A 27,048-nucleotide genomic window follows, 5' to 3' on the forward strand; every position below is an offset into this window, starting at 1 on the left:
GCGCGTAGCGGCACCATGGAGAGCGGGGCCCGCTGCAAGATCGTGGTGGTGGGGACACCCAGTGCGGCAAGACGGCGCTGCTGCATGTCTTCGCCAAGGACAGCTACCCGAGGTGCGGCGGGGGATTTGCGGGGGAAGCTGCGGGGCCGGGTGGGGAGCTGGGCGTGCGGCCAGGGGATTTAGGGCGGCTGGGGGTCTGGTGGGGACTTGGGGGTGCGGCTGGGGATGGCCTGTGATGTGCTGGGGGTTGATACGAGCTGGGGTGTGGTGGGAGTTGAAGGGGACGGGTGCCCCTAGGAGCTGAAGGGGTTGGGAGTGCAGCTGGGAGAGACGGGAGTCTGGTTTGGGGGTGTGGAGAGTGATGAAGGGGGGACTGGGGCTCTGGGCGGAGGGAGCTGGGGTGTGGCTGGGGGAGCTGGGAGGATGGGCTGGGGGTGTGATTGGGTGCTGATGGGGGTGGGGCTGAAGGGCAGTGGAGTTCTGGCTGGGAGAGCTGGGGTCTGGTGGGGAATTGGGGTGCAGCTGGGGGGGCTGGGCTGGGGGTGTGGCAGGAGCTGGGGGTGTGATGGGGGATGAATGGAGTTGGGGACTGGGTGGAGATTTGAGGTGTGACTGGGGAGCTGGTGTCGGGGCTGAGGGTGCTGCGGACATGGCAGGGGTCTGTCAGGGACGGTTACAATGATGATCGGCTCCCGGTGCTGACGCCAGGGCAGGATCCACTCGCTCCCTGGGGCTGCCGGCGCGGGCACTGCTGACCTGGGCTTGTCCCGTCTCCTCCCCCAGAACTATGTCCCCACCGTGTTCGAGAACTACACAGCGAGCTTTGAGATCGACAAGCAGCGCATCGAGCTCAACATGTGGGACACCTCAGGTGAGGGGGCAGATAGGCCGGATGGGGGTGCTGGGGATTTCGGGAGCGGAGATTTTGTGGCTTGGCTGGTAAATGTTCAGGAGAATGTTGGATCCTGGATTCAGTAGTCAGGACTCTCTCCCAGGCTGGGATCCCCATTTTCCCCTCCTGCCTGCTGGAATCCCCTTTCCCTCACCCCACTCCTCTTGGTGGGTCCCCCAACTCTCTCCATTTCCTCTCCTGCTCTGTCCCATCCCCTCATTGCTCCCCACCCAGGTTTGCAGAGCCCCCTTCTCCCAGCAGCCCCTCCAGACCCTGTACTGTTCTCTAACCAGGGCACGACAGCTGTCCCCAGGAGGAGGCAGCCTGCCAGCTTTGATGTGCTGGCATGGGGTGATGATAGCGGCCTGCCTGCTGATCTTCCCCGTGTGGGGCACAAACCAGACCCAGCTGCAGATCTGTCCTTCTCCCACGTAGGGAATCGTGGCACTGCCTGTTGTCCAGATAGGTGAGGTGTTTTAAAGTAATACAGCAGAATTAGTAATACCCTTCTTCCCTCAGGCTGTAGGAGGGGACAGAGTGATGGGTTATTGGGGGAGGCCAGGGTGGGTATTTTCATAGTTTCCTACAATTTGCCTTGCTGGGACTCTTCTAAGACCTATGAAAGTTGGACCTTTGAACAGACAACAGCTTTGTTCACACAGAAACTAGAGATGGGGAGGTCTCTTGGATCCTTTCTCCTCTCCTTGCCCCCCAGGACCAATGCAGGGTCATGCCCTACACTGTATTACAAGGGGCTAGTCCCTGAGGGTTAGAGACTCTATTTTCATCCCACTTCACCAAACCCAAACCCACCGAGCTGAAACAACGGGGTGCAGCTGCCTCCAGGGGTGGGATTTTTTCTGCAAACTCGTGCTGTTTTTATGCAATCCAGTTGTAAATATCTCCAGAGCCTGGGCTTGTACCATTTCCCTTGGGAGACTATTCCGTAGGCAGCAAGAGCACCTCCTCTAGGAGCCATTCCTGACAGCTAACCTAGATTTCCTTGTTTATTTGAAATGTGTGACTCCTGGTTATTATAACCCCTCGAACCAGGCCAAACAAATCTCCCTCAGTGGTGTGGGCACCCTTTACATAAGTCTATATCGTTAACCCCTGTGTGGGCTGTAGACCCACTCTGCAAGCTGTTTGCCCTCATGACAACTGGCTTTTCCACTAATGCCTACTTGTTCCTTGGAACTTTAGAAATGTCACTGGCTGCATTCTGATACTGGGGTCGTTTCAGTGTCTTCTCTGCACAGCATTGTGCTTCGTTGCACCCTCACACAAGCCCAGTTGTTCCCCACTTCTGGCCCAACACTAATACACAGTAACCCCTTCGTATATCTTATCTTTATATTAAAACATAGATGGATTTTAGCTTGCCACTGATACAGTCTCCTAGGAGTGCTGCTCTACACTACGTTCAGTTGCTGTTCTGTGCTCAGTGTCTTTCCTGTTTTGATTGTATCATGGATACAACTGCGTGATAATAAAACCAGTTCTTAGGTGCAAGGTGAGGCTAGCAAGGAAAGGGGGGAAAAGCTCTCAAGACTGGAGACCTCACCTTGGTGAGGAATGTGCTGCAGGAAGGTTCCTTTCTCTCATTACTCTCTTCCCTTTGACAAATGGTTTTGGGTTTTTGTTTGTTTGTTTTTGTCTGTGTCCGGCTGAGATCATGCAGGAAGCCATAAATGCAGCCCACCTAAATCAGTGAGAGCCTTATGACACTAAACGAGCATCGACACAAGTGGTTTTTTGTAGCAGTGCTGATAAAATGTTGGCATTAGCACAAAAATGTGGGTGCACCTTTAAATTTACTTTTGAAAACCTTTTTGGACTCCCAGGGCAACACTGATGCAGCCGAGAGCCAGGACGTGGCTGGGTGCTTGTGCTAGAAATCTTCTGGGAAGGTTAATTAAGGCTCTTATTTTTTTTTCCTATTGATGACTCTTGGGATTCAGACTGAGAAGTGAGGTTACATTCCATATGAAACCCTAAATTGGAATTCCCTTGCTCTTGCATGTTAGCTTAATTTATAGCTGTGGGGTTAGCAGTTTACCACGGGAGCTGGTCTCTGCTGTGCAAGATGCAGCTGTGAAGTTCGCACTGGGGGCTTCCTGTCCTGGGAGAAGTGTGTGCTGCCGAAAGGTCCCTCTGTCTTGAGAGAGAAAGAGGGTCTTTCCCTTTGCAGGAGCAGCAGCGGCAGTGAACTGGTTGGCAGGGCAGCTGTTGGAGGGGCAGAGCAAGGGATGAAACAATGGAAAGGCTTCAGCTACCAGTGTTTACCTAGAGGCAGAAACTGTGGAGACTGAATACACAAAGTGGTGCAGAGTTGGGGAATTATTGAACTGATGTGTCTGCATAAAGTCCTTCTGAACACCCAGTAACAAAAGTTCAGCTAAAGCTTAGGGCCTATTAACGGCGGGGTACTACCTGGGCTACACCAGCGTAGTGCAGCGGTGAATCAGACACTTGGCTTGCTAGGGAATGAAGTGAGAGCAGAAAATCCTGTCATTCTCATGGCTTTTTGTGTGTGGGCATTGAGTTTTGTTATCCAGAATAATTGCCTCGGATTTGCTTGGGGGAGTTTCTGAACTTTAAAACCTTGAGGCCTGTCCCCAGTTGTGAAAGTGTGCGATTGTTAGAGGCCAATGGCTCCGCGGTGAGCGTCTGCATCTCAGAATTAAAAACATCAGCTTTCGAGTGCACGGTAGCATGTTTGACGCACTAGGTGTTTTTTAGGAATTTTCCAGAACATTTGCTTTGATGTTACCAATGTTAAAAGAAAATGATGTGATGAAATGGTTTTAGAGGTATACATGTATTGTACGCCTGCATCACGCTCTGTGACGCACTCAGTTCTACCCTTTTTTCCTTTTAAACAAAAGAAGTGAGTTTTATCCAACATTTATCTCCCTTTTCTTTGCTGTGAACAGATTTTGATTTGTTCTCACTCCTTCTCCTTCGGAAACATGTAAACCCTTTTTAAATGGGTTATTGTGGAGAGAGGTCACTAGATAGCTTCCCAGATAAATTCCCTTCCTTTGCGGCTTGAATTTGAAATATACAAGAGCTAGTTCTTCAATAAATGGTCCTGCAAAACAGCACACACCAATTTTCCCCATAATCAAACTGATATTTTTAGCTGTAGACTGTGAACTGCTGTCGAATTTCCACTTTCCTTTGGAGACACTTGTCAACAGAAGCTTTTGGTAAAATAAGTTTCACACAATAGCAAATGGAAGCAGCTGAGCTGATGGGATTTGGAGCAGCTAATTGCCCCGCTGGTGCAGAGTGACTGTCCGCAGGATGCTCTTTCTCTAGACTGGGGGCTACCCGCTGCCACTTTTAACCGGCTTACAAGCAGGGAGTATTGTTTCCTGCCTAAATTCCATCCTCCGCAGGAGGGAAGGGTGCTGCTGGGTATCCCCTCCTTTTGAGACGATGGTTTATAGTTTTCTCGCTCGCCAACTCCTGGTGACTGAAGCTGACACCTTGGGCTTCCACCCTCCTGGGATTTGTAGAGACCCGAGCTGGGGAGCTGCCTGTCAATTTTTTTTCCTTTGCAATTAGGTAGTTGTGAAAGTGTGTAGAGCCGCCTGGGGTGGTCCTGTGTCCCGTAACAGGCCCTACTGCAAGAGCACTCTTGTTAGAAAACTCCCTCTATTGGAGCTAAATGCAGCCACAGCTTATCTAACTGTCCAAGATGCTGTTGATAATTGTGTTCTAAACTACGATATTGTGTGCAGCTCCTGGGAGCAGCTTGCCTGAGGCTAACAGACCAGGTGACTTGTGGAGGAGGCTGGCTAATGTAGGCCTCTCAGGCTGAATTTTGCCCCTCTTGCTAAGTGGCAAATCCGGCTCTGACATTAGCAGCTGGCAAGGGAACAGGTAAATCTAGTAGGGAACGTTATTGGAGGGTGAATGGCAGCAATGAGGAACCCAAATTAATCCCCAAATCATACTGCGGACTTGGATTTTCTCTTGAAAAATCTTTTAACCCTTAACTCTCCATTCAGTTTTTCATAGTTGCAAGGTGACCCTGGCCTAGAATAGAATTCTTGGCCCTGAAAAGCCTCCAGCGAGGGTAAAGCCTCCTTGTGTAGATGAGGCCAGTGCACCCCGTCTGCAGGGAATTTCACCACAGGTCCTGAGATCTCAGACATGCATTCAGCAATGAAGAGAACAAGAGATTGGCTCAGGACCCCTCCCTGCAGACGTCAGTCATGTTCAGTGTTTGTTTCTTTGTACGTCTGTCCTACACCCGGACATGGCATGAGGGTGAAATAGTGTCAGGTGTCATTTTACAGCACAGCAGGGGTGGCCATTCCTCCCCCCACCTCTTTTATGTGTATTTTTGAAACCATTAAGAAGTAGTTTGATGCCTCCAAATGACAGGAGACGGGGAAAGCCCACCTGTCAGTCTGGAGAAGAGGAGCATTTTGCTGGAGGGAGGGGGACCTGTGGCGTTGGAACAGCTTTGCTGGACCCAGGACTCCAGCGGGGAGCTGCAGTGCTCTTCTTGCAGAGGAGAGATTGCTTTGCCACCCTTCAGCCTCACGGCGCCTGCATTCTGATCTCTCTGCTCGCTGAGGTGCATGTACGGCTGGCACAGGCTGGCTCTGCACAGTCGGAAGTACCGGTTGCGCTGGGAAACTCTTATATTTGTCTTGTGACCCCTGGTGGCTTGGCAAATAATCTTCCCCCATCAAGTCTTGCTTCCTCTGCGAATCTCAGGAGTGGTCCCTGAAATCTGATGTGGGAAAGGGTTTTTCCCCTCCCCTGCCAAGTGTAGCAAGAGAACCTGCAGCCAGCTGTTAAAAGGGCTGGGTAAGTTAGTGACCCCTCAGGACACTTTTGCTGAGGTGAGGCTGTGACATTTCCAGGCCTCTTAGCAGGTCTCCACTAAGTGGATTGATGGCTGGCCAGGTGACAGGGCGAGGCAGGCTGGTTGTTTTTTTTTTGGTGATGGGGTAGGGAGGAGGGGGATTGCTTTCTGTGAAGCTCCAGGTATTGGTCACTGGACTTGCTGGACCAATGGTCTGATTGGCTATGGAAAATCTTGCTCTCTATGGGAATGGCTGGTGGGTTCAGCAAGTCCCTCTCTCTCTCATCTCCCCCCCCCCCCCGCAGTGCAGTGGCTAAAAGCTTTGCTTGCCCTCTTCCCAGTGACCTAGCTCTCCAGCTGAATCCTGAAAGGGGGCGACTCAGAGTTGCAACTGAACGCTCCTTCTGCCCACTCCTTGCCAACAGTCACTGCTGCCCCCCGCGTATCTCCGGTGTGTTTACTGCAGCCAGCTCGCACCAGAGTGACTTTCTTCCATCATCTCCCTTGCTCCTCCATGGCTCTGGTGGTAGTGTTCCTTCCCCAGCTCTCCCTCCTTTGCCCTGGTTACTGGATTTGGAGAAACGGCCTCAGATGACACATGGGTAGGGAACCCCTCTCTGAGGCCGTGGGAGAAGCAGCAAGTCAGTGGGGTTTGGTCGGTCTGGGATTTAATCCGTGTTCTCTCCTCTAAGGGCAGGAAGTGAGCCAAGTAATCCAAGGCCTCCTTTGTGCTGTGGCGTTCAGACCCTGCAGCCAAGCCTCTGTTGGTGCAATGGCCAGCACCCTTGATAGCGGTAGAGATGGCATTTGTGCCCTAAGGTGCCCCCTCGGGTAGACCAGCAAAGCTGCGGTTTGCATTGAGGCAGTTTATCCTTGCTTGGAAACCCAGGTACTCCTTGCTGATGCACATTGCGTGCTGCCTGTTGATGCTAGGGGTAGCTATGCCAACGCAGTAATTGGTGTGGATCCTGGCCTGACTCTGTGCTTTGCATTGGCTCCGATTCAGCCCCCTAAAGGCAGTTAGGCAGCACCGGTCTATGTGAAAATAATGGGCCCCAGAATTCACCCCCCATAGGAGGGACAGTGGGAGTTGTAGTGTAGCTAGGACTCCGTCACTTGCAGCAGTGGGGCCTGCTTCGGCGCAGGATTGCGGGTCGTGTTTTTGCCTCAGAGGTTGTGCTTTCAGGACAAGAATAATACAGTGAATCTGGAATTCTCCCCCCCCCCTTCCCTTCTGGCATTCAGCAAGCAGGCTGCCTTGCTGTGGTCTGGAGTGTGGGAACCCACAGCTTCTGATAATAAATACCTCTTCAGTGGGAGCTCTTGAGGAATGTTGATGAGATTAAGAAGCTGAATAGGGTTGGGGTTTAAGGGTGACCTTGCCATGGATTCTTGGAGCTTTCTCATTCCCAAAGTCCCAGTGCAAGTGCTCGCAGGATCACCACTGCGGGTCCTTTTAGTGCAAGGGAAAGGACAAGAGTTCAGTGCCACTCACTCTCTGAGGCAGAGGAGAAATGCGGAGCTGCTCTTTCATCCCAGAATAACTCCTCAAATGCCCCGTCAACATACTTGTGTCCTGCCTCCGAACAAATAAGTAGTTAAGCCTAAAAATATGTGCAGCTGGCTCACAATCTCATGCAGGTCAATAACCAATCGGACAGCAGTTTAAGAAGTCACAGGGCTAGCACAGAAATGCTGATGCTTGAAATAGATTTCCTGTGTGTCTGGGAAGATGCTAGCAGAGGCTGATTTCCCTGCGCAGGGATGGCTCGGGGGCCATTTAGCAGGACAGGGGGTAAATGGGATTGGAGCAGCTCCGTGCAGCAGCGAAGTGGGGGGGTGCTGCATGGCACAACAGTGAAGGTTTCTGCCTAGCAGTGCGGTTAGGCCCCCACATGGCAGGGCAGGGCATGGCTCTCTGCAGTGACAGGCCTTTCTCCATCTCACAGGCGGGCTGGCAGACTAACCTTCCTACAGGCTTATAAAGCACATGGAAACTGGCTGGTGGACGGGGCTGGAGAGCCGGTAGTGATGGGAGTGTGACCTGGTTTAGGAGTGAGAGGCGGGTGTTAAGGGGCTGTGCTGCCACTTAAGAGCGATAGGTTCATTCCCTGCTCTGACTCCTGCCCCCGAGGGACCTTGGCCCAAGTCACCTTGCCTCTCTCCAGACCACGCTTCCCCCTTCTGTACAATGGGGAGAATAATGCTCCCCTTCCCCAGCTCTGTCCCTCTTCTAGTTGGACTGTAAGTGCTTTGGGGCAGGGACTGTCTCTTCTTCAGCACATCTGCAGCACCCGGCTGAATGGGCCTGATTGGGGTTGCTAGCGCAATACACAGCAATACAATAACTGTAAGGGTGGGGGTGGGGGTTTCCTATCATGTCAGGTGACATAAACAGAACTGCAGAAAGCCCCCTGGAGCAGCAAGTCCCCTAGGACTCTGGGCCCTGCGGTAGCTTATCTTTATAATAGCAAAGGGCAGAGGCAGCCAGACTGGTAACGAGAATCCCACGTCTTTTCCCTTCAGAAATGCAAATAAATTTTAGTCTCGCTCTCATGGGGGCAGAAGCTGCGGGGGAATACCAGAGTCCTTGATTTAAGGGTAGTCGGGGTGGCAGATCGCACAAGCTAAAACTCACTGTGAATGAGCCGGAAAGACATGGCATCCCGGACTCTGCTCCATTTGGGAATGATGAGGATGCAACATTCCTCCAATGCCAGGCTCTCCAGAGAAATAAGTGCACAAGTTTATGAGCTCCAGCCCTTAGTGCGGCAGAAGCCCCCGTGCTCTTACCCCAGGCTGCGAGCCATTTGCCATTTACACATGTGGAACTTGAAGCGTGGAGCATCTCAGCTCCTTGGGAGATAACTGCATGAGCTTGGTTGGCCCCAGAGACATTTCCCTATGAAGCACAGTGGCATGGTGCCTGCACCAAACTATGCTGAGGGAACCTGTGGGTTTGCCGCTTCCATTCCTTGCTGTAATCCACGGACTGGATTAGGAGGCATCAGGGACAATCTGGAATGTGCTTGGGGTGCCTAAAGCCCCTGGCTTCGGGATGTGTCACGATCACGTCCAGAGACTTTTCTCATTCTCATTCGTCTACTTAATCAGCTGCCACCAGTGTGATTCTAGCATCTGGCTGAAGAAACTGGGTGAGCTGCATGTGCTGGAGCCAGTGCCAGTCACTCTGAGAACTGGCTGCCAGAGAGTCGCCAGCCAGGCAACCAGAGACCACCAAGCCCTACATGTTCACGTATCCATTCTCACTGGCCTGGGGAGCCAATCTCCATTCCTTTCCCAAGCCAGGCCATCTGCACAACACAACATGCTCTGAGGACTTTAAAACTGCTCCTTGGACAGCTTGCCATCTGGGGTAGAGACCTGCCTGCTCTACTGAAACCCTGGCAGAGCAAACTGCACAGGCTGCAGAGGGGTCTTCCCAGGGCTTTCATTGATGGCTCTGGTCCTGGCTCCCTAAACGAAGTGTGCAAAAGCGGAGTGTGCTGAACGTCTGGAAACGCCCTCTGCCCAGCCCCTCCCAGTTCCAGTGCTCCCAGGAGAAGGGAAGGGGTGGTCTTTTTGTGGTGTGCAGCAAAGCTCGCCTGATGGACCTCCGGAGCCGCTCCTTCCTGGCATGCTTGGATTTCAGCCCCAGCAAGTGTGGGGGTGTGAACCGTGCAGTTCTCTCCCTCCGTGAGCTGCACATCCACGGTGGGAATTTGGCCCAGCTCACTGACCCTTGCCTCGACTGGGGGATTCCTCTGCCAAGAACTATGCAAGCTGGACTGCCTGTGAGTGATAACTGTTCAGTAATGAGGCCTGGCGAGAGGCCCAGAAACAGCCCCCCAAAGTAGTTAAATCTCACACCCCCTTCATCCTGGTCACCTCCATTGGAAAACCCACCAGCTGGGCCAGTTTGTAATTTACTGGTGGCTTTTTCTATGTGCAGCACAAGAATTAGGAGCAGAGGTTAATTGTCTGAGTTGATTAGCTGTTGTCTTAGTCATGCGCTTTCCAGATGATCGCTTATTCTGCCCGGTGTTCACAGACTCCCGGGTTACAGCAACATTGCAGGAGCAGCAGCAGTGTCCAGCCAGGCACAAATCTCAGCTCAGACTCTTGTGGTATTAGGCTGTTGAATCGCCTCCCCTAGGTCCCTACCGAGGACTGGCCTAAAGGTGCTGAATTGATTCTCGTTAAGCTGTAATTTCTGCAGAGCAATTCAGGGCATCCTTGGCCAAAGCTCCTTCTGAAGTCCCTGGGCGTCTTGTCTCCCTATGGTAAATGCCGTTCATGGGGGGGCGGAGTCGAGTAATGCCTTCAGCAGGTGCATGTTGGGAAAGTCCTGCTTGTTTGGTTGTGTTGGGGATGGCATTTTGATGAGGGGGTTGGCTGCAGCTGGGTTTCTTTATATTGCCACTGGTGGTTTTTTATAAACGTCAGGGTGCCCAGAGCAGCAGATAAGAGTCTTCCTGCTGTTTTAAGTGGCAAGAAATAAACAGATGGGGATAAGACTTTGTGAAGGGCTTGAGATCTCTGGGTGAAAGTGCTAGAGAAGGGCCAGGTACAAGCATTGAATTTCACCTGCAGACATTGGAACCGCCTACAGCTGCAGCTGGGGAGCAGGGTGAAGTTGGAGTGTTCCTGCTTCTCTTCTTCCCTTGTGTCCACTAGATCCATTTCACTTTTGATGCCATTGACCTTTATCTTTGATAATAGTGCTACTTGTTGCTGCATTGTGCCACTTGTGCTGCTAACATCCCTGCTCTGGAATCTGGTGCATGCTTTTGGGCTTCCTGGCTGCTCAGCTGTCATGCCATCCCAATTAGCAGGGCCCTGGTTGCTGGCTTGCCTGGGTTTGTCACCAGAATTCTTTGCTTCCTGCCTCTGCCACTTGTCACAATTCCTGGCTTGAACTGGGGTGTACACCATGCCACTGCTTGAAATATGCTTCTTGTATCAGCAGGGACTGCATTATCAACCCACTGCACACCATGAGCAGCGAGGCTGGGGTCATGGATCCTTGACCTCTGTTTGTGTCCAACTGAGTTGGGGTCAGGAGGACACTCAGCAATCTGCTCTGGAATATCACTGCTGCCTGCGAATCACTTGACAAGAAATTCCTCTGACTTTTATTCAGGGGGAACGGGGCTTGTTTCAGATTAGGAGAGCGAAGCTGATCTCTGAGCCAATGAAGGAAAGCTCAGATTATCGTCCTGATTTGATAGGTTCTGCTCTATAAAAAGCTGCAGTAGCTAATTTCTTGGCCTCCTGCTTACGTTGCCCATCAGTTCTAGCTGTAAAGAGGTGGGACATTTAAATATTCTGCTCTGTCGTATTCCAGAGACATCCAGCCAGTTCTTTAAATGCTACCTTTTCTCTGTAGTTTAAGGATTGTAATGTCATCAGGGCAGGGACCCTGCCTTCCCGCACATCTGCAAAAAGTCTGTCAGATTGCTGGGGCTATATAAATAACAACCGTTCTCTTGTGAAGCTTTTATTAAATGGCATCTACAATGCCCCTGTTAAAAGTGGGCCGGCGGTGTCTTGGTTCTAAGGGCACAAAGTGCCCTTCATCCAGCCAGATCCATAGGGCTTTTCCTCTGGATGCACAGCTTGGAAGCAGGTGTATTCCTGAGAGTTTCTGCAAGACAGGAAGATGCATCAGAAGGAATTCCAGAGAGTGGGACAGAAAAAGCTCCCAGTCCAGATGGTTGGCATCGCCAGCAGCTGAGTGCTTTGTTTTCAGGCCAGCCCCCGAGTAAAGGATCTGGGGGGATGTGTCTGCAGTCGGTGCACATGGATTCCTTTAGCTGTTGGCGGGCACTGCACACACACATCACAATGAAGGGACCTCTGCAGGGCCGGGCCCATCCCGAGCTGGCAAGGCGAGTGGCTGGATTCCCATGATATGCTCACTTCCTGTAAATGCCAGCTGGCTTTTACAGTCAAATAGTAAAGAGCATGCAAACCCTCAAACCTCCCCACACTTGGGACTAGGCGTGTCCTCGCAAGGCTGTTTAACCAGCTCTTGAAGGCTGGGCTGCTTTTTCCTGCACTCTCGTGGTGTTCAGCTGGCCCTCGGTAGCTGCCAGGAGACGTGGAAGGGCGTCCCCTCTCAGTGCATCTGCAGAGAAAATGGCACCAAACATTTCTTAGAAAATCAGCTGGCCGGTTCCCAGCTCCCCATGGGGACTGGCCTGGCTGTTATTTACCAAAGACTTCTGGGAAGGCTGCCACTTCTGTCCCTTTCATTCACTGTCAGGTTTTCAGTCCAGGGCCTTTTACACTTCTTTACTTCCCCTTGGACAGGTCCTGGGAGGGGGACAATAGCGGGGCTGTTATACGAGCTGTGCCTTTCTCATGCAAATGAGCTGCCTGCTGCAGGAGGCTCCATTCAAGGACACCTCAAAGCACAAAGGTAGATGCGGGAGAGAAAAACCCAACTGCATTTATTGCTCAGAAGGGCTTTGCTCAGGCCTGTGAATTGCAGGATTTTGCAGAGGGCAGAAAGGGAGCAAGGAAGGGCCAGACAGGCAGTGGCATCTGCAGCAAAGAGGGAATGTCTCCTTCGGGGAATGGAGCTGTGCAGAGCTGTGGCAGTGCGGCTTTTTGTGGCCTGCCAAAAGTCTGTAACTTGCTTTGATCCTGCCCCCCCGCCCGCCCTCCGCCCCGCTAACTGTTTACACTGGGTTCAGGCATGTCTCTGATTTCTCCTTCTAGACAAAGCTGAGGAATGCTAGCAGAGTGAGGAGGGCCAGCAGTCCACAAAAAATAGTTTGTATGCATGAAGCCACTTCCCTCAGGCTTGTGCAGCTCTGTACCTGGCAGAGGTGTTCCCAGGCTGCTGCCATGGCAGGAAGCTGGATGCCACCTGACTGGCGTCTGTAGATTCACTCCAAGCCACCATCTGTGCTGCCTCTGCCCTGGCAGGCAAAGGCTGTGAGCCCAGTGCTCATCCACCCATTTGCTCTTCCTACGTCACTGCCTCGGTGCAGCCCTTCACCTTGGGCTAGACCCTTGTCAGAGCTCATGAGCTAAGCAGGGCTATGCGCCGAGCACAGGTGGTTGGGAGACCTCCGGGGGAAACTTGGGTGCTGCAGGAAGTGGTCTTTTCCCCAGGAGGGGGCACACTTCCCTCTGACTAGGTGTGGACGACTGCCCTCCGGTGATGCTAGGGGGGCATTGTGCTGGTGAGCTGCGACCCACATGTGGATGTCACAGATCCCACGGCGGGGCTCTGCTTTCCTGGTCGGTCAGGCTGGGGTAATTGCAGTCGGCCATCCTCCATCTCCGAGGCGCTTAGCTGGCCCCTGTTGCTGTAGCATCTGACCTCTCGCAATCTTTCATACATCTCTCCTCACTCACTCTTTGGGAAAGCAGGGCTATTCTCCCAGTGGCGAGGCAGAGAGACTCGGTGACTGGCTTGAGGTCACAGGGAGTCTGGTGGAGGAGAGAACTGAACCCATGTCTCCTAAGCCCCAGACTGGTGCTCTGATCATCCTTCCTCAGTGTTGTCTTTATTCCCCATCCCAAATGACTGTAGAATTGCTGTCCGCTGTCATATCGCTGTTGTCTTCCAGTCTGAGAGAGGCTGGGTGAAGTATTCCTTTATCCCGTGCATTTGTAAAGCATGTTGGGATTTTCACAGGATGAATAAAATCTCGTATTTATTTATTTATTTATTAAAACCCTCCATCCTCGCTGGACCTGCTGGGGCAGTGACTAATTGGAAAAGCAGTTGTGTTTAGCTGGCACTTCATGTAATATTAACTCAGGGATTGTAGCACTCAAATTGTAAATCGGCTGGATTGGCGAGGCTGCGTGTGATCGAATGCTGTGCTTGTTCCAAAGCTGAGCTTTGTTCTCACGCTAGTCCCCATCCATCCCCCAACCGCCCAGGGTTTCCCAGCCAGCCTGGGGGGCTGTTTGCTGGGAAGGGTATGTATCAGAGTCACTCCTGTGTATTCACAGCCTTTGTGGCTAGAAAATGAATCCTCTGTCCAAGTGGTATCTCCCATCCACTTCATATAGCCAAGAAGAGCGAGAATGCTGACCTAAGGCCAGAGGGGTGGGGGCTGCAGGAGTCGCTATGTCCCCCTGTTTGTGTCTGTCAAGTTACATGTTCCTGATGTGCTGGAGATCCTGCAGTGCAAGGTGCTGGGAAGATGTGTGTTATTTACAGCTGTGGCCGCATGGCCTCCCGTGTGTGTGATCTGAGCTGGGAGTGGGCCTTGGAGTGGAAATGGAATGTTAAATGTCCTGGCATGGCAGCAGGCTTGGCAGAAATGGTGTGAACCCTCTGCACAGAGCTGGGGCCTTCTGTGAGCACCCTCCCTGCACAAAGCAGAGGCTGAGGGTGCTCAGCTAGTGGGCTTGTTTGCCATATGCCTGGGAGCTGGGATTCTTCTGGCGCAGGGGGAGCATTCTCCACAGGCTCTGCAATCTGTGGGCTGGCTTTCCGCCTTGTGCTTGGCATGCAGCACTTCAGCGAGCTGGCTGGAGCTGCTGTCTTGCTCTGTAAAGGACGTTCTTGGCAGGACTCCAGGATACACTGCAGCATCTGTGGATTCTGGAGGAAGAGTTTTTACAGCAAATCCTCTGGGTAGAGTGAGGCTCAAAGATTCAGGCCCCTCTGCAGCTTTCTGTGCTGCATAAGCTGGGGCTGGTGGGGGCCTCCTGCCCAGCCTGCTGGGACTCTGGATCCATATTCGCTGTCCCAGCTTGGAACATGCTAGTGTTGGCTGGAGGGGCCCCATTTTCTGAGTCTCATCATCACTCAGAACAGCTGAGAAGCAGCAAACTGAGATTAGCACTGCTTTGGTGTAAAGGCAACAGCACATTGCAGTCCCTTGCCCAACAACAGGAGACTCCCTGGCTGAGTCACAACCCCCGGCATGGTGCTGCTAAGGGAGAGGAGCTAGTCACCTCTGAATTTCAGACGCTTTATTTTATTTTATTGATCCGATGCAGTGAGTTGTAGCTCACGAAAGCTTATGTTCAAATAAATTTGTTAGTCTCTAAGGTGCCACAAGTCCTCCTTTTCTTTGTTTCGTTTTTGACAGTGACTTTGGTGACTGTCTAGCTTTCTCTCTTTAATCATTGACAGATGTCCGTCGCTCTTATTTCCTGCAGACCTGGATCCGAAAGGGAGCATGTCCTAGGCAGTCCTGGCAGGTTAGCTCCACGGACCCATGAGCCTGTGCACACCTTGGAAAGCGCTAAACTGTAGATCTCCAGGGTGTCTCGCTGGAATCCTTGAAAGGCGTAGAGTGGTCAGCGAGCCAGAGTCGATGCTGAGGGGGGACCACGACCTTTGATTGTCAAAGTGTTGGCTGCAGAAATTCTAAAATGGCCCCTCAGGCGAATTTGAGAGTCGTTTCCCTGAAAGACCATTGTAAAGTCTGGGTCTTAGGGAGATGTGAAACCAAGCCCTCCTCCACCTCAGAACACCTCTGGCTTTGAGGCTCCTAGAGCAGGCAGAGACTGCTCCAGCCTTTGCTGTTCATGGCTGGAACAGACTCTGGAAAGCGGGCGGGTTTCTGGACCAGCCACTATTGACATGGGTGTGACTTCAAACTCTGCTTCTGTGCCTCTCCCAAGCTCTTGAGTTGAGAGCAGCCTGTCAGGGGGTGCAAAGGCCATTCTGGCCTGGAGCCTCCTCGCCATCAGCAGGAGGCCCTCGCAGCCCCTGAACAGCAAGCGCATACTCACACGGTGGGAGAAGCTGCTGGAGTGTGTGTGTGTGTGTGTGTGTGTGTGTGTGTGTGTGTGTGTGTGTGCGAGAGAGACTCAGGAGGGTAGTGACACTGCTGGTGGTGCACAAACTAAATCAAGGGCCGTGCTCCATTAGTCAGCAGCCCCACAGGATATGCTGCAGGAAATGGCATGTTGCTATGATACAGTTGGCTGTAGCAATGACTGTGCTCAGAGGAGCCGAAATCTCCTGCACAAAAGGGAAAGTTGCCCAGACTGGAAGAGAGGAGGAGGCATCCAGAGACCTTTCTTTAAAACTTGAACTCTAACAAGAGGCTGTGTGGGGCAGGGTGTCAGGAGGGCAAGGGTGGGGGCCCTCCTGCCTGCGGGGGGGGGGCAAGGGTGCAGTCCTGCCCACACAGGGGGATAAAGGCTCTGTACAGACTCTGTCCAAGTTCCTTTCTGAGCACGCAGAGATCTGTGCTGGGTCCCATGTCCGTTTAGCTGGATCCCAGTGCAGCCGGGAGGGCCCCATGACCGGTTCTGACTGCAGAGCCCGTGTCTATCATTGCCCAGACTGTAACAGAGCTCGAGCTGCCGAACTGGCTTTGGAAGAGGGGCCTGGAAACTGGCTGCCTAGCGGAGCTCAGTCCTGCCACCTTAACCAGCAGCCTCCGATTCCGTGGGAGTGGGGTTCGCTCTGTGCTCCGGGGACAGCTGGGAAGGGGAGGGATTGCTGGTGCCAGACCTGCCAGCCACAGACAAGGTGATTTGGGCCTAAGACTGGGCCAGGACTCTCCAGATGGATCCGCAGGGTGCAGCGTTCTAAGTGCTCTTTCAGCTGCTCTCTCAGCCTGCTGGCTGCCGCCTCCACAGACAAGAGCAGAGTGCTCCCACTGGGAACCCCAGGGGCAGGCCAGGCTGTCGGGCAGTTATGGCAGGTGGGAGCACAGGCAGCTAGCTTGCCCTGCAACTGGGGTGCTAGCTGGGCATCCTCTAGCTTCTAGTGCGATGTGAAGAGGGCTCTCTCATGCAGGCTGGTGGTGACTCTCCCTCTTGGGCCTGGAGCCTTAACTGGCCCAGACTGGAGCAGCTGAGTATGATCACTCAAAAGCGGGTGCCTTGTGCTGGAGCTGTCATAGGCTGGGGCCACCCTACGCTGAATTTTGCAGTGAGTCTGAACTTCTCCAGTCCCCAGGAGTTCTGCGTGCTCAGCACTTCTGGAAAATCAGGCTCAAGGCATTTTGGGCTTCCAGAATGGGAGACCCCTCCCCAGATGGGGATCACTCTGGGAGAGATGTGACCCTAATGAACAGTAGACATCTGAGATTAACAAAAAGAAAAGGAGTACTTGTGGCACCTTAGAGACTAACAAATTTATTAGAGCATAAACTTTCAGGAGTTACAGCTCACTTCATTGGATGCATCCGATTAAGTGAGCTGTAACTCACGAAAGCTTATGCTCTAATAAATTTTAGTCTCTAAGGTGCCACAAGTACTCCTTTTCTTTTTGCGAATACAGACTAACACGGCTGCTACTTTGAAACCTGAGATTAACAGACGCACTGTGGAGCTGTCAGGAGCTGCTCCCTCTGTACAGTCCCATCCCCATGTCCTATCCCTGCGGTTTTGGCTCTGGGTAAGACATGCCTGGTAAAGTGTCCATTAATTCGTACAATTTGCAGTGTTCCTGTGGCTGTGTTGGTCCCAGGCATGAGAGAGACAACGTGGGTGAGGAAAGCACGTCCCTTTAAGTAGCGGAAGGTGGTCCGACAAAACTTGTTACCTTACCTGCCTCATCTCTACAGTGATTCTTGTCTGGCTCCCCATCCCCAGCCCTCTACGTTTCCTGAACGCTCACTGGGCTGTTGGCTTGTGGAACCGCACTATCAGACCCGTGATCTGTTGACCTCCTCTCCATGGTTTGGGGGATTCTAACATGCAGCCCATGACTCCGCTGTGTTTCAGTACCAGGCTTCCGCATTCAGCACTCCACCAGCAAGCAGATGGCAGCCATGCACAGCACCTGTGGGGCTGGTCTTAGGGTTCTGACATGGCCCTTGGCTGGGCAGAGTTGATGTGTCCTTCTCTGTGATAATGAGAGGGCTCTGTGAGGTTAGCACATGTGTTCTGTTAGGATTCCCCTAAAGCCCGTTGAGCCCCGATGGTGCCAGGGAGCTGCCAGCTCTGCCATGGAATGGGGAGATCAGACTGTTCTTCCTCTCTGGGGCTGAACTGGGAATCAATAGGGCTCTGTGCTCAGCTTGTCCGTGCAGATGAGGAAACCCTGCTCCAAGTGGTTTATTTCCCCCTCCCACCATGGAGGAGAAGGATATTTCAATGGGAGACAGTTTGGGTCAGGGCCTTGTCCTCTTATCTGCCAAGCTCCCAGTTGGCACTATGCATCCCGGCTCATGTGGCAGAGCCTTCTCAGCCAGCGATGGGGGAGGAGAGCTAGATTCTCATGACTAGAAACTCCAGCAGAGAATTAGCCTATTCTCCTCTCGCCCTTCCGGAAATGTGAACTGTCATCATCCATAATTCATCAGACGCTGTGCTCCATCAAGGGACCATTTGACACCCGGCCTGGGTGCTTGGACTCCCTCCCTTGCAGTGGGAAAGTGCCGGCCAAGAGTATTCCCAAGGGGCTGCCGACAGGAAGCGTGTCCTGTTTCCGCACCCGGGGGATGGGGGATTCTTTTGGCAAAAGAGGGAAAAAGAATAGTGAATTCAACAAGGACTCGGGTGTCTCTGCTTCCCTGTTTCATAAATGAACAGCTGCTGCTCATCCCTCCCGGAAGCTTAAGCCATTGTAAAGCCAAATATAAAACTGTAACAGTGGTTTTAAGTAGCAGTGAGCTGATTGCTCCATTACTGTTTACTGAGGCATTTACAATCGCACACAGAATGCACTTCAAATAAAAACATGATGGGATGCTGACTTTAATGGCTGACATTTGCATTTGAGGGCTGGCTGGGTGGGGAGCAGTGCAGGCACCTTGCCAGCTCCCTCAGAAACCCTGCAGAATCCAGAGTCGGAGTTTCTCTATTTATGGCCCAATCTCCAAACATGGCGCGTTTTTATGTACCAAAAAAGGGAATTGGGCTGCCTGACGATTTTATGTTTTCCTCCAGGTCATTGATAAAAATGTTAAATAGGGCAAAGTCAAGAACAGATCCCTGCAGGATCCCACTAGAAATACACCTGCTCAGTGTTGATTCCCTGTTTATAGTTACATTTTCAGATCTATCCATTAGCTGGCTTTTAATCCATTTAATGGGCCATGTTAATTTTATATCCTTCTAGTTTTTAATCGGAATGTCGTGTGGTACCAAGTCAAACACCTTACAGGAGTTGTAGTATATTATATCAACACGATCACCTTTATCAACCAAACTTGTAATCTCATACAAAAAATATCAGATTAGTTTGACAGGTTCTATTGTCCATAAACCCAGACAGAGTGGCATTAATTACATTACCTGGGCAGTTCTGTAGCAACATCACCACCAGCTGTGCCTGGAATTAACAATATGGCACCTGGGAGAGCGAATCGGTCTACCTGCCTGGCTTGCCCTTGCCAGGCTCCAGGAATAACTGACAGCCTCGCTCCTGTCTAGCACAATCCAGGGGTGTGGAGCATGTCTCCACTAACTGCTCGCCTCCCTCTCTGTTTCAGGCTCAGCGTATTATGACAACGTCCGCCCCTTGGCCTACCCTGATTCGGACGCTGTGCTCATCTGCTTTGACATCAGCCGCCCAGAGACGCTGGACAGTGTACTCAAGAAGGTCAGTGTCTGGTGCTCTGTCATAGCCGCTGTCCTGTGAAGCAGGCTGTGTCACTACAGCCCAGGGTGCCACTCTGGGAATTTGTAGCCCAAGGCCTGTGGAAATGGGGTCAGGGCATTGCCATGGGCCAGGTGAATGCCCCGTTGACCCTCTAGGTCCGGCTATGTGTCCTGGCCATTGTCTAACACCCGGCTCAGAATGGTGTCAGGCTCTCCGCTCACAGGGATGGGGCCCTGAGTGGTGGGGCAAGATGGCCTGTGCACACTTGCTCACCTCGTGCACTTTCCCCCTCCCCCAGGGTGCTCACACTGCCTGGGAAAGGACCAGCTCTTTCCTGGTGTAAGGTTCTTGATACCTGAGCCCTTCTGGAGGGGCCAGTCCCCTGCCATGAGCCAGGTCAGAGGCCACTTTTCTCATCCCTACCCTTAACAGCGGCTGCTGTCTTCCCCCCCACCTGGGCTGCAGCAGAAAGTGACACATTTCAAACTGAAAGGCGCCCATATGAACAGTGCAGCTCCTGGAGGGCTGGAGAAGGGAGTTGTGCATAGGAGAGGGGTGGCTTGGTGAGTGTTCTGTTTTTAATGAAGACCTGGGAAAGTGCGGTGCATCTCAAAGGCCTGGTTAGCACCCCCAGCAGCCAGCGTGCTAGGAATTAGCTCACAAGAGTTGAGAAGTGGGCCCGGTGCCCATTTTCTTGTGACTGGAGAGTTCATTAGCTGGCTCAGTCCCTCTCAGGTCAGCGTATGCACCGTGGAGAGGGCGGCGGTCAACTCCCCACAGATTGACAACAAAAATAACCAGCTGTGCTACTGAATCTCAGACCTGTCTGAGAATAAGATGAATTGGCACAAGGGTGTTGGCCAGGCTGGGAGGCAGAGGGCCACTGTTAGTCCATGGGCACTTGGATGCTGCCTGCTACAGGCCACTGGCAGCATAAATCTGAGCTGACCGGTCAAGCTTCTCCACTAGCAGCTAGAGGTTTGTCTAGTGGTTTGTCTAGTGACAGTTTAGCATCTTCCAGCAAAGCCATCCTGTGTGGCTGGTAATAGTATGTCAGATCTTGAGAACTACCCAGGGATAACAGATTTTAGGTAGAACTTCAGCAGACCTGCATGTGCTATGCAGTACAGAGATGGGAGGCTACCAGGGACAACCTGCAGCACTGCAAGGAACGGTGCTGGGGAAGCACTTCCCTCTGAGTTAGCGCTGAGTGACCCAATGTCCCAGAATTTTGCTTATGGGTATCGTGCTGTTGGAGCAGCCTCCTTTCTGGTGAGCTGCAAAACCCACATCTGTGACTCGATAGCACTTTCTGTTACCCCAGCATCCTGGCCAAACTCGGATGGGCCGTTACATTCCGTTGAGTGAGATTCCTCCTGCAGTTTCCTGTAGTTCTCACTGCAGTGCACCATTGCTGTGCTCTGTGAAATAGCTGGTCTATCCCTCTCCAGAGGGGCGCCATGGCTGATATCTACTTTGAAAAGCACTTTGGAGTCCCGTGGAGTGAAAGGCCCTGCAGAAATCTAAGAGATCACTATTGTTGCTCCCGCTAACAAGCCCCAAGTTACTGGACTGGCCCAGACACTAGCTTCTGAATAAATCACATTGTGGTGTCTGGCCTGGTGACCCCCTCAAAGTTTTGCCAACTGCTGAGCTGAAGCAAATGCCTCTTGTTCAGCTGTTCCTGCTGATAGGGAGCACTGGGAGGTGGGGCTGGGACTGCGAGATCCTGGCGAAGGGGACAAAGACCCTTTAACAACTCGCTCAGTGTTTGAATCCAAAGCAGCTCCCTAGATCTGGCTCTCGCTGTTTAGAGGGCGGCAGGCTGCATGTGGATGGTAAGGAGACTCATTGCCCAGTTTAAGGATCTGCAGAATAATAGCAACAGCAAATCACTTCTACCTTAATGAGCAAGAAACCCACTAATTGTCCTGAGCAGGCATTTATTTATGGCTCTATTTGCAGACACTCCTGTGCTGTTAAATGCAAGATCTCCCTGCACAGCCTTCCCAGATGCCTCAAATGCTATTAGGCAATGTCTTTTTTGATATGGCAACTTAAAATAAACCCTAAAACACCAGGGATTTCTTAAGTACCTCTGAATAGATGCCTTGTTTCCTTTGGCGCAGGTTTTGCAGGCTTCAGAGGTGAGGAGAATGCCTAAGACACCATGAAGTGGAAATAGGGTTTAGCTTTTGATATCAAATTAGTGAGGATAATAAAGCTGCCTATTCCAGCCCTGGGCCAAGATGCTCAATTCAGCAGAGGAATCCTTTTATTATTACAGCCCGTCTGATGCCTAGGATACAAAACCTGAACGAGCATTTGATTCGTGGAGCCTTCGTTTATATAAACAGCACGTCACACTGAGGGGGAAGGAGCCACCTGAGAGAATCCAAACAGCTTGCTAGTATATACAGCCTGGGCTTTTGTGGTGCACTGCCTTAATCCTGACAGGTCTTGGTAGTGCAGCCCTGTGTCTGGGACCCACGGCAAACTCCAGTCCCAGTGTGCCCCTCTCCAGCATCTGTCTCATGCAGATTAATTTCTGCCTGGTTATAGACCAGAATCAGGTCCCTCTCTCTCCAGTGCAGGGGACTGTCATTTCAGGGCTGCAGTAGTTTGGAGCCTAGTTCTGGTGACCCTGCTGCTCCACCTTCTCCAGGATCGGGATCTCTATCCCCTGGATGAATGCTGATGTTTGCGTTCAAACTACAAAGGAATTTTAGGCACCTGCCATCTGAAGCCTCTGAGTCATTGCAACTGGCAGTGATGTCCGAGACCGTGGAATCTCCCGTGAGCTGTGCAATCAGCTGCTGGTGCAGTGGAATTGCTGAGCACCACAGAGGCTGCCTGTGTTTCTGGCCACAGGTCTGGACAGTCTGTGGGGAAGCAAACACTTAGGCCCACCCTCCTGGTGGAATAGATGGTTTTTCTCTCTCTCTCTACGTCCAGCTGTGGCTGCTCTACCCTGATGTTTGCAGAATGAAACCTATTTCATTCAGAAAGCTATTCTGAGCTATGTATTTTTCCATCAGACCGTGGGCACCAGGTCGTTTTTTAATTGCCTGGAATATTTTCCCATCAGCTCCTCTAGTAGGATATTGTTAGTTCTGAGTGAATGCTGGATGAGTTGAGATGCTGGGAGTTTCTGCTCACTGTCTGGCTGCACTTCCCAGCACTGAGCACTGTAGCCAGGTAGCTGACTCCAGATAACAGCAAGGCGACCTAGACAAATCTTCTTTGGGGAGGGGTGGAGGGCAGAGAGGTCATGGGGGACGGTTTTATTTTCTGCCGCAGCCACTGAGCTGCATGCTGGAGCTTCAGAAGCTGCCAGTTAGAGCAGAGGAAATGGCCGTTTGATGCCCTAGCCTGTTCCTTCCAGGGCTCCCAGTCCTAAGGCCACTGGCCATGGCTGTGTTTCTGAAGTCTTGACAGGCAAACCAATTCCGTGTTTGCTGTGCAAATTAGCTCCCTGATGACTGGGGTGTCTTGGAAACAGTTGTGCAGAGGGCTCAGCTGGGGCACCCTTTGAAGTGCCAGATCTGTGCACCAGACTGTGTGGTCATTACTTTCCTTAGTTAAGCCCAGAAGTGGCTTCCTGGGGGGCACAGTGGGGGGATGGAGCTTAGGCTTAGCAGGTCTGCAAGGCACATCTGGAACAAGTGAGCGAGAAGCCCCCTATTCAAGAGACACTCTGCTAATTCCTTGCCTGTGACCATCAATAACGTGCCCTGGTGAGCTAATCGCCCTTCAAACAGCTGTGCCCCCAGCTTGGAAAGGGCATCTGCACTGGAGGGCTTTGCAGTTTGTCCCAGCCTCATCCCATTAAAGCCTCATGTTAGATTCAAAAGGTCAAAAGGCGACTGTCTCTGTTTTCCCATTCTGACCTCCAGGTACCCAGCCACTCCCAGATGTGCGCTGGCTGAGTGTTTGTAATGGATACGGCAAAGTCTGTGCCCAAGGGCTAGAGTCTGCCTAATGCCCCTTGCTGGCTCCTGCTGTGCCCTGGGTGGCTGTCTTGCTCCCAGGATGAAGGTGGAATGGGGGAGAGCCCTAGCCCCTCTCGGTGAGCCCTGCGAGCTGCCATTTAACCCCGCCCCGTGTTGCTCTCTCCCGCAGTGGCAAGGGGAGACCCAGGAGTTCTGCCCCAACGCGAAGATCGTGCTGGTTGGCTGCAAGCTGGACATGCGGACGGATCTGAACACCCTCCGGGAGCTCTCCAAGCAGCGCCTCATCCCCGTCACACACGAGCAGGTGAGCTTCTCCAGGGAGTGGAGTATGCCCCAAGTCCTGCTAGCTACAGGAAACCCTGCTGATGGACGGGAGCTGGGCTGCATGCCCTCCATTGTGCTGGGACCAGCGGCCAGGCCTCTCTCTGCCTGCTCCAGTGCTGGTCTGGGCCAGGCTTGATGGAGCAGGCAGCTCTGGCTCGCAGACGCTCTTCTCTCCGTCCTCAGTGCGAGCTGCGTGTATTCTTAGCACTCTTGCTGAATATTCAGGTTGTGGGCGCCTCCCAGGAGCCGTTCCTCTGCACACAGGTGTTCGTTTCTGGTTGGCACCTAGCAGCTAAAATTACTTTACTAGAAGGGATGAAGATACTTGATCCTGCTATAGAGTGGGTGGTAACGGCAGCGGGGGTGGGGCTGCTCGAAGGTGGGAGGGCTCCCTGGGCTCCAGCAGGAAGCTTTCTCCACACTGGGAAATGAGGCTGCAGTTCTCTGTTGCTGCTTGGTGGCAAGGGTGATGTACTGGGCTGGCTGCTGCAGACTAGGTGGAGGGAAAGCCCCAGGCCGGCCTTCAGTGACTGCAGTTGGGGGCAGAGCCTAGGGCTGAATGTCGCTTATCCGAGCAGATCATGACCCATTGGAGGCTGTTGTGCAAATGGGCAATGCCCTCTATGCTTCTGATCACGAGAGACCTCATCTTGGAGCAAGCTGTGAGTAGGAGAGAGGATGCTGCTGTCCGTGGGTTCATCTGGCACCAGGGTTGGGCTTCATTCCATCCTGCTGCATTAGACCACCCCTCCAAGGAAGCCACTGCTCAATTGCCCCGAGACTGGCCCTTAGGTTGGGTGCCCCAGTGCAAGCCACATGATGATCCATTCGCTGTCAGATGGGTGAACACATCCCTGAGCGTGGCACCTTGCCCCAGAGCATGCAGAAGTTGCGATCACAGACGGATTCAGTCCTGCCTTCTGCTGCTTGGCACATGCTGCCTGGTACCCAATAACCTTTCCAGGGCACTGCTGCCAATTCTGTGAGATGCATGGGAATTGCTGCACAGTCTTTGATGGGGGGGGGGAAGTTTTACCTGCCAGATTTCAAGGGAGTGAACTGAGGTGAAAGCCCCAAAGGAGAAATTCACCCTGTGAAGGGGGCCAGTGCAAGGCCCACTCAAGCTGAAGCCCTTTCCAATCTGTTTAATCAAATTGATGCAAACTTGCACATGGCGTGGATGCATGTTTTGGTGCAAGAGCAGGTTTATTTCAGTTTGTCTTAAACCAGTTCTTAACTGATGTAAACTAATCTGAAGTTAATGCGATTTAAACTGAAATCGGCACATCCACACAGCGGTTTGCACCGTTTAACATCCTGCTTTTGGTTTAAATGGCACAACTGTGTGCAGCCAAGGCCTGAGACAGCAACACTTTGCCCCTGAGCTGAGTGCTCAGTCTCGTCTCTTTGGCATTGCTGAGGGGTAAGGGGGGAGAGATGTTGCACTAGCTGCATCCATCACCCAGCTACAGCCTCCTGGCATCCCCTTTAGAACTGTAGGGCTGTCCTTGCTTCCTGTGGGCTGAAACCTGTTCTCTGTTTATGGCGCCACGGCGTCAGCTTGCAGGGGAGGGATAAATGATGCTCTGGTTTTGCTTGTTCAAGGTTGCTCACTGGGACAAGGGGATGATTTCCCCTCCGGGTTCACCACTGGGGTGTCGGTGCAGGTCGGGCAGCTCAGATGGTGTCACAAACATGCGTTGGAGACACAGAGCTCACAAGTCCTCCCATTGCCTCTTCTAGGTGCCAGGGCTAAAGTCATTTAAGGAGCAGGTGTCTGGCTGAGTGATGAGCAAATTCCCACTTTTAGGCAGCGTGGGTTCAGGGTCCACTATCCAGAAGTGGAGGGGAGGGATTCTGTCTGCCATGGGACCTGTGTGGGGTTAAGGCACTAGCCTGGGAAGCTCTTGGTTCAACATGTGACCTTGGAAAAGTCTCTACGTCTCTCTGGGCCTCAGTTCCTTGCTTGTAAAATGGGGACAATAATCCAGCCTTTGTCTATTTGACAGGCCAGGGATGGTTCAGTGTATACACAGCACCCAGCACAATGGGACCCCATCTCCAATAATTCATGGTGGTAATGTGCCAATCACAAGAGAAGGGTCTAATAGATGGGAAGCTGCCTGAGCAGCCAGTGCCAGGTAATTCTGGGGCCCTTGCACCAGGACAAGCTGGGAGCAAAGGATAGGAGAAAAGAAAGAAGCTGTTCTGTGGGGTAAAAGTTCTTGTAGTTAGAAGCAGGTGACAAGACCCAAACCCCGTTCTCTCACTGCCCATTGGGAGTTGGTGCCATTTATCTCGATTATCTAACCGCGGTGAGCACGGCAGTTACTGTCCCTCGTCTCCCCACAATGGCTGAGCGGCTCTAACTTCCGCCAGGAGCACAAAAGGCCCTGCCTCTCTCCCTTGCTGGTGTCTCTGTGGGTAATGTGGTCCCAGCCCTACTGCTTGTTCAGGCTGGGCCTATGGAAATGGTACAGCCCTGCCCGAGCTCCTGGAGCCCTGCCGGAGCACGAGCATCCAGCATGGCAGAGCTCCGGCATGTGGAGCTGTCAGAGGCAGGGGTGGTTGAGTCAAGCCATTACGTGTTCTTAATCCCAGGCCACGCTGCCTGCCCAGGGGCTGGGAATGTGAAGAACCTGTAATCAAATGCCTAGTGCGGGGGAGGATATGCACCCCAGCCCTCTCGCACCTCGGACGCCAAGTGAGAGTCGGGAGGAAAGGCTGCCTTGCCCTCCTGCCATCTGAGAACGGGCCCTCCTGCCTGTCACTGGCTGATTCTGCCCACAGCTGGGATATTAGTGAACCGGCATCTGACACTAGTGTTCCTGGCACTGCCATCCCATTGGCACCTGCAGTGCCGGCTGCTCAGGAGGCTTGTCTGCACCCAGCGCTCTCACTGTTTGGATAGGGGATGAATTAACGTTGTGTGAGAGCAGCTTCCCACCGAGCCATACTTACTGCCTGCAGCTGCCAGCACACACAGGCTGATGCCGTGTGAACGGATGCTGCCAGCGGCTGCCATGCAAACACTTCTCTCCCTTCCCCAACTCCTAGGGCAGCACGCTGGCACGGCAGATGGGGGCAGTGGCCTACGTGGAATGCTCCTCCAAGGTCTCTGAGAACAGCGTGCGGGATGTCTTCCACGTAACCACGCTGGCCTCCGTGAACAAGATGCACAAGAATCTCAAGCGCAGCAACTCAAAGCGGGGACTGAAGCGGGCGTCTCAGATGCCCAGCAGGACGGACTTGTTGAATGACACAGAGATCAGGAAAGACCGAGCCAAGAGCTGCTCCATCATGTGACAAATGGGTTGTAAATAGTGTGTGTGTGTGTTTGTTTTGTACAGAAACGGGCCTAGGCAAAGGTGCCAGCCTGCCTTCCCAAGGCTTTTCTTTTAGTCTCTCTAGGTCTGAGAGATGCTAGCTGCAAATCAGGGTGCATGTGTCACCCCCCACCATGGAGACTTCTGGATTGGCTGTTGCTGTGCTGACTGCTTGGGGTAAAGGAACCACACAGCGGAGGAATATTCAGGTGCTGGAAAGTCTGTGATGAAGTGAA

General features: G+C 52.6%; 1 protein-coding gene across 1 annotated transcript; it reads left to right on the forward strand.

Moving 5' to 3' along the window:
- On the forward strand, positions 1-27,048 carry RND2 (Rho family GTPase 2). Its single transcript, XM_038385157.2, is given in 6 exon segments — positions 1-46; positions 49-194; positions 784-871; positions 19,100-19,209; positions 23,332-23,466; positions 26,544-27,048. Coding segments are annotated over 6 exon segments (759 nt in total). The 5' UTR covers positions 1-15; the 3' UTR covers positions 26,793-27,048.

This window comes from Dermochelys coriacea, chromosome 27 (genome assembly GCF_009764565.3).
Source record: "Dermochelys coriacea isolate rDerCor1 chromosome 27, rDerCor1.pri.v4, whole genome shotgun sequence".
Lineage (NCBI taxonomy): Eukaryota > Metazoa > Chordata > Testudines > Dermochelyidae > Dermochelys > Dermochelys coriacea.